The sequence below is a fragment of the Lytechinus variegatus genome, chromosome 2 (genome assembly GCF_018143015.1).
Source record: "Lytechinus variegatus isolate NC3 chromosome 2, Lvar_3.0, whole genome shotgun sequence".
Lineage (NCBI taxonomy): Eukaryota > Metazoa > Echinodermata > Echinoidea > Temnopleuroida > Toxopneustidae > Lytechinus > Lytechinus variegatus.
Window position 1 is genome coordinate 42,916,318 of NC_054741.1, and position 6,744 is coordinate 42,923,061.

General features: G+C 36.0%; 1 protein-coding gene across 1 annotated transcript; it reads left to right on the plus strand.

Annotated features, from left to right (window-relative positions):
- The first annotated feature begins 206 nt into the window (after positions 1-206).
- Positions 207-3,308, plus strand: LOC121406820 (uncharacterized protein K02A2.6-like). The gene has a single exon (XM_041597690.1). It carries the CDS (start codon positions 207-209, stop codon positions 3,306-3,308), a length of 3,102 nt encoding a protein of 1,033 aa, XP_041453624.1.
- Positions 3,309-6,744: the final 3,436 nt, after the last annotated feature.

Sequence of the window (6,744 nt, forward strand, 5' to 3'; positions counted from 1 at the left end):
AACCAAACAAGACAAACAAAACCTCAAGATCGTACTAACAATAAAACATGTACAAGATGTGGTAATAGACATACCAAAGAAAAATGTCCTGCACAAGGTAAAACATGTAAACAGTGCGGTAAGCAAAATCATTTTGCTAAGTGTTGTCGTACCCAGTAGCAAAAGTCAATGAATTGCAACACTTGAAGGTAGATTCAGATGGTTTCATGATTTGTTCAGTTGATTCACAGGAACATGAATCAAAGGAAGAGTGGAAAGTCAATTTGAGGGTCAATAATGAGCTAGTTGAGTTCAAGATAGATACTGGAGCTCAGGCTAACACTCTCCCTGAAACAATCTATCACAAATTGAAACCAAAACCAAAACTACAAAAAGCCAAAGTGAAGTTAACAGGTTACTATGAGACTAACATTCCAGTAAAAGGTCGTTGTTATGTCCAAATGGAGTACAAAGGAGTTAAACACAGTGTTCAATGTTTCATCATTCCTGGAAATCGTCAACCATTGCTAGGTCTCAGAACGAGTGAAGACTTGTATCTAGTAAAACGCGTCTATCATGTTGATAAACAAACAGAGATAAAAACAGGCAAAACTGTAGTGCAAGATTATGACAATGTATTTGTAGGATTAGGATGTCTTCCAGGCAAACATCACATTACATTGAAAGACAATGCACAACCAGTTCAACATGCATGTCGCAAAGTTCCATTTCCACTTCAAAAGAAACTAAAAGAGGAACTAGATAAGATGGAAAACATGGATGTAATCAAACAGGTTGATGAACCGACAGATTGGGTGTCTTCTCTTGTTGTAGTCAAGAAAAAGAATGGTCAACTCAGAGTCTGTCTAGATCCACGTGATCTTAATCGTGCAATCAAACGAGAACACTATAAATTGCCTTCTAGAGCTGAAATAACCTCTCAGTTTGCTGGAGCCAAGTATTTCAGTAAATTAGATGCATCAAGTGGTTTTTGGCAAATCCAACTAGATGAAGATAGTTCCAAGCTTTGTACATTTATCACTCCGTATGGAAGATATAGATTCTTGAGACTACCTTTTGGTATCTGCAGTGCTCCTGAAGTATTTCACAAGATAATACATAACTTGTTCGTAGATATACCTGGTGTCAATACCATGATGGATGACATAGTGATATGGGGAAGCACTCAAGAAGAGCATGACGATCGTCTGAGAATAGTTCTAGACATCGCACAAAAATCAAACCTGAAACTCAATCGAGACAAGTGTGAGTTCAATGTGAACCAGATGACTTTCATTGGTGACTTAATCAGCCAAGATGGAGTCAGACCAGATCCTAAAAAGGTGGCTGCCATCAGAAACATGGCAAGACCAACCTGTAAACAGGACATACAAAGGTTCTTGGGGATGATAAACTACCAAGCAAAATTCATTCCAAACCTATCAACAAGGTCAGCACCTCTACGTATTTTGCTTGACAAGAAAGTAGAGTGGATGTGGGAAAATGAACAAGAAAAAGCATGGTGCGAACTGAAAGAAGCTTTAATGAGTCAACCAGTGCTTCATTTCTATGACTGCACAAAACCCACAAAGATATCAGCTGATGCTTCAAAAAATGGACTAGGAGCAGTTCTCCTGCAGCAACATGAACAAAATTGGCATCCAATAGCTTACGCATCAAGAGCTATGACTGATGCAGAAACACGTTACGCTCAGATAGAAAAAGAACTCTTAGCTATCACTTACGGATGTGAAAAATTTCATCAATATATCTATGGTCAAAAGATAGAAGTTGAAACAGATCACAAGCCACTTATCCCATTGTTTGTTAAGTCATTGGCAGATTGTCCTTTACGCATTCAAAGATTACTAATCAGAGTACAGAGATATGATCTCAAAGTGTCATATACACCTGGAAAGTACATGTTCACTGCCGATACACTGTCACGAGCAGTAGATCCAAAAGCAGAATTGAATGTTGAAACTGAAGAAGATATCAGAGTCTATGTAGATATGATAGTACAAGCAATGCCAGTAACATCAAACAAAAGACAAGAAATTGTTGAAGAGACCAAAAAAGATGTAGAGCTTCAAGAGTTGCTAGCCACCATCAGAAATGGTTGGCCAGAAAGTAAGCAACAATGTCCAGCTAGAATAAAACAGTACTGGAACATTAGAAGTGAACTCTCTGAAGCAGATGGAATCATATTCAAAGGTTCTAAAATAGTAATTCCAACTTCCATGAGACGATACATACTAAACCAAGTACACGAAGGTCACTTAGGCATTGAGAAATGTAAGAAACGTGCTAGGGAAGTAATCTATTGGCCAAGAATCAATGCAGACATCACTGAAATGGTCCAAAATTGTACTTCATGCCTAATGTACAAACCAAAACAACAGGCTGAAAGCCTAAATCCACATGCCGTGCCAAATCGTCCTTGGGAAAAAATTGCCGTAGATCTATTCACTTTGAACAAAAGAGAATATATGGTCGTCGTCGACTACTACTCACAATTCATTGAAGTATGTACACTGACTTCAACTACAAGCAAGGCCGTGATTAATCACATGAAAGCAATATTTGCTCGTCACGGTACACCATGTGAACTGATGTCGGATAATGGTCCTCAATTTGCAAGCCAAGAATTCAAAAGCTTTGCAAAAGAATGGGATTTTCACCATACCACATCGAGTCCACATTATCCACAATCAAATGGCCTCGCAGAAAATGCTGTGAAGATTGTCAAAAATCTCATACTGAAGTCACAACACAGTGGACAAGATATCCACAGAGCTTTACAAGTCTATCGAAGTTCACCAATAGCATGCGGAAAATCTCCAGCAGAACTTCTGTACAATCGTCAGATTAGGTCAAACCTTCCCATGCTTGACACTTTGCTCAATAACCAACAGATTGATGCTAAATCTGTGAGGGGAAGAAAGGATGAGCAGAAGGTGAAACAAAAAGAGCGATTCGATAAACATGCTCATGACTTGCCAAAGCTAAAACCTGGAGATCATGTGATACTCCAAGACATGAAAACTAATACCTGGTCACAACATGGTATCATAAAGTCTGTCAATAATCATAACAGATCATACCAAATCGAAACAGCTGCAGGTGAGATACGTCGCAGAAACAGACGTCACCTCAGGCCAGATCCCAGACACCAAGCCGAGTCTATTCCATTACCAACACAGGATGACTTCGAGCTAGATGACAGCGCAGAAGCGGAACCAGCATCTGATGTTCGCGCATCTTCGTCACCATCCCGAACAACCAGAAGCGGACGAGTCGTTAAACCGCCAGATCGTTTAAACTTGTAAATAGAGGAAAGCGAACTAAACAGAAAAACTTTCGCGTTTCGTTTTGTAAATAGCCACATGAGTTCAAAAATAACTTTGAAACTGTAAATGGTTTGAACTCTAATACAACCCCATGATAACTGCATGATTGCATGTGCATGATATAAATTTGCATGTTAAAATTAATCAGCAATACGGGATTGAATTTATCGCTATCACAAAACTCAACTCAACAGATGTCTCTACCGGTTAACGAATTGTCGCATCATACAAACAGCAAAAATGAAATATATATGAACTGTAATGTTGCATGTTAAAATATTTGACAGCGACAGTACTCCAGCTTTAAGGGGCAGAATAATCCCCTAGTACTGTTGTAAGTGTACAGGTAGTCCACCCTGTCACTCTGTAGTTTAAGAAGTATTATATATGTGTATATAAACCTCTTTAAAGAAAGGGAGGTGTGGTGATAACTGATAAAGGTCTGCAAGCGTAGACTATACTTTGTTATTACACGTGACTACTTGCATAGAGAAAGTTATGGCTGCTACCAAGATGACGCAGTAGTGATCATTGTTGTTGCATCTCAACTAATAAATGTCTGTTGTATATACGTTTAAAGAACTGCCTACTGGACTTTTGATTTATATAATCTAAGTTCCAACCAGAATGCATTTTCAAAAATATGTAAGAGCAACAACAATGTAACTCGTCAAAGTGCAAACAAAATCTAGGAAGGCTATTGGATCCATACTATTGTAACAATTATTTTCCACTTAACTTTTGCAAGAGATTCAGATTTGGTTGATTTATATTTTATTAGAATCTCAACAAAGAGACTAACAATGATAGCTTACAAGCATAAACGCAATTTAAGTGCATTTAAGAATAAAATAATAGTAGTAGTAGAAGGGTATATTTTCATTTTCAAGTAACACCACATATGAAAATTTTCTCAAATGACTTGATTGAAATTAAATATATTCTGACTTAAATTATAAGGATATAAAAAATAATATTCGGAAGCTATTTACCCAATTTTTATTTAACATTCTATATTTTTTTAATTATGCCTGTGATTGCAATCTCAAAAGGCTCTTTCATAATCTTTTAGAGATACATCATACATGTTAATGTATGTGAACACTCTGCTATTATCAAGTTGAGTTGCTAAAGTTGTTTTCACTGATTCTTCTTATTTCAGATTGTTCAAGAGTCAAGACTGTTGAAGAGGTGACGTCATGGACCTGGTAGCACCTGGCAAGGGAACTATATTACTGTTCATAAATCTATTACTCAAGTATCTTAAAAACGCTTTAAAAATTTGAACATTAACAATAGTACTAATTTTCATTTTTCAAAGATAATAATCATTATATTGACATTGTGGATATATTTTATGATTATCATAAAATTATTATAATGTAAATGATGATAGGTCATACTAATACAAATGAACAATAAGTAAAAAAGAAGACAACCAAGAAGGAGGAGAAGAAGAGGGGTGGAAGAGTAAAAAAGGAGAAGAAGAATAAATTACAACACTGTGAGTTCCTCTTCATGATAATACAGAAATCTTAATCTTTAAGTGGAAATATTTATGATTAATATAATATATAAAAAATACATTTTATTTAAATCCAAGTTCCACTTTTAATCATGTTTATTAAGTCATCTAGGACAGGTGACAAGATAACATTATTTCACAAATTTTAGTGTGTATTTATTTTAAAAGTAATACATTTACATAAAATGTCATTCTTTTTGCTTCATCTCTTTGTTGCTTTTATTGAATCGGGGGGGGGGGGGGGGTGGGGGTGGTTAAATATGATTTGCTCCCCAGAACACACTTGTTTCCCTACTAAAATAGTAATTAATACTTGTAGAAAATTGTAGGATTGTTTTTATGAACTCTAAATATTGTCCCGTGAATTGTCAAATTTGGAAAGTAATTGAGGGCGAGAAATGAAAATGAGATAGATCTATGTAGAGATGCAATGTAATAATGAGAAAGCGTGGGCGAGGTGAATTAGAAAGGGAGAAGGGAAATGAAAAGGTATAAATGTGAAGGAGTCATTAACAGAGATAGAGAGATGTATAGAGAATTGTAAAGATAAATTTCGTGAATGATAGTGGCCTAATCTCGGAGGGAGATAATGAAAGCGATAAAAGGATAAAGCATTTTTTTCGGGAGGGGGGGGGTTACATTTGATGAGAGAGAGAAAGAAAATTGCCTGGTGCTTAAAGATGAATAAATATAAATGATTGGTGACAGAGGTATGAATTAAGGGATACAGGTGGTATGAACGTGTCCCAATTAAGGCACAAAGCAGTGATGAGTAGTGGCCCCTCATGTGCACTCCTCTTGGAATTTGGGCAATAAGTGAGCATATTTTAAAGTGGACCCCCCAATCGCCCCATCTCTAATCGCCAGTTTTTGGCAAGGATTAAACCCCATCTCTTTTCTTTTTTATTTAGGCTTGTTTATTTGTTTTTTTTCTGTCAAATATTTTCTTGAAGAAATTCCCCCATTGTGCTTCCACATTTTGTAACCCTCGCCCCAACTGCACTGGCAAGGAGGTTCCATGACATGCTTATAAAATACAAAATTGAAAATATAAAGAAAAAAATAATGATCATTGATTACAGGGAAATATGCATGGTTGTCAATCGGTGTTCATGGTTTGGGGATGACTGAAACAAATACTGTTCTCTGTGAAGTAGTTTTCTTTCAGTTAAAGGCTTTAGAAATCTAAATTGTTATGGGGCAGACATGGCATAAAGGACAAAATAAATTGCGAGCGAGCAAATTTTTTTACTTTTCAATACAAAATCTAATTTTGTGATCGATGTTGATATGATATGAAATAACATATATCATATTTCACTTTTTTTCTTTTCCTTTCTTTTGTCAGACCGAAGTTTTCATGATAATGATACCTTCCTTTCTCCAACAAGACTATTAACTAAGAACTAGATGAATAATGCAAGCGGGAAGCTGCATCTATTTTCGAAAAGAATTGGATGACCTGTAAATATATCCATTTTTGATGACCTTTTGATATTTTCCTTTTCTTTCCTCTTTTAAATTACAATTCTTTTTTCTTTTGTATGTTCTCTTGGCCTACTATTATAGACTATTATCCTGAATAAAGAAAATCAACAAAGAAAAAGCGATATTAAAAAGGATGATGAAATATACGAGGCACGTCCTATATGCACTTTGTTGCGGGGAAGGGAAATTAAACTAGAACTATCAATGAACAGATGAAGGTGATAAATACATGTACCTCTGCCCTTAGCAGTTACAATGGCAACAGTTTCCAACTGTGAAAAAAAATATGTCTTGCCCATCTTTACCCTAGACCTCCACGAGCAAGTCATGAGCATTACTGATGAAGTAGTTTGAACCGCAAGATTTTGCCTAATTTTTGACATATTATATATTGCTACCATG

Bases quoted from the DNA above. Each gene is read 5' to 3' on its own strand.
- LOC121406820 (XM_041597690.1), top strand. From the start codon at position 207: ATGATTTGTTCAGTTGATTCACAGGAACATGAATCAAAGGAAGAGTGG.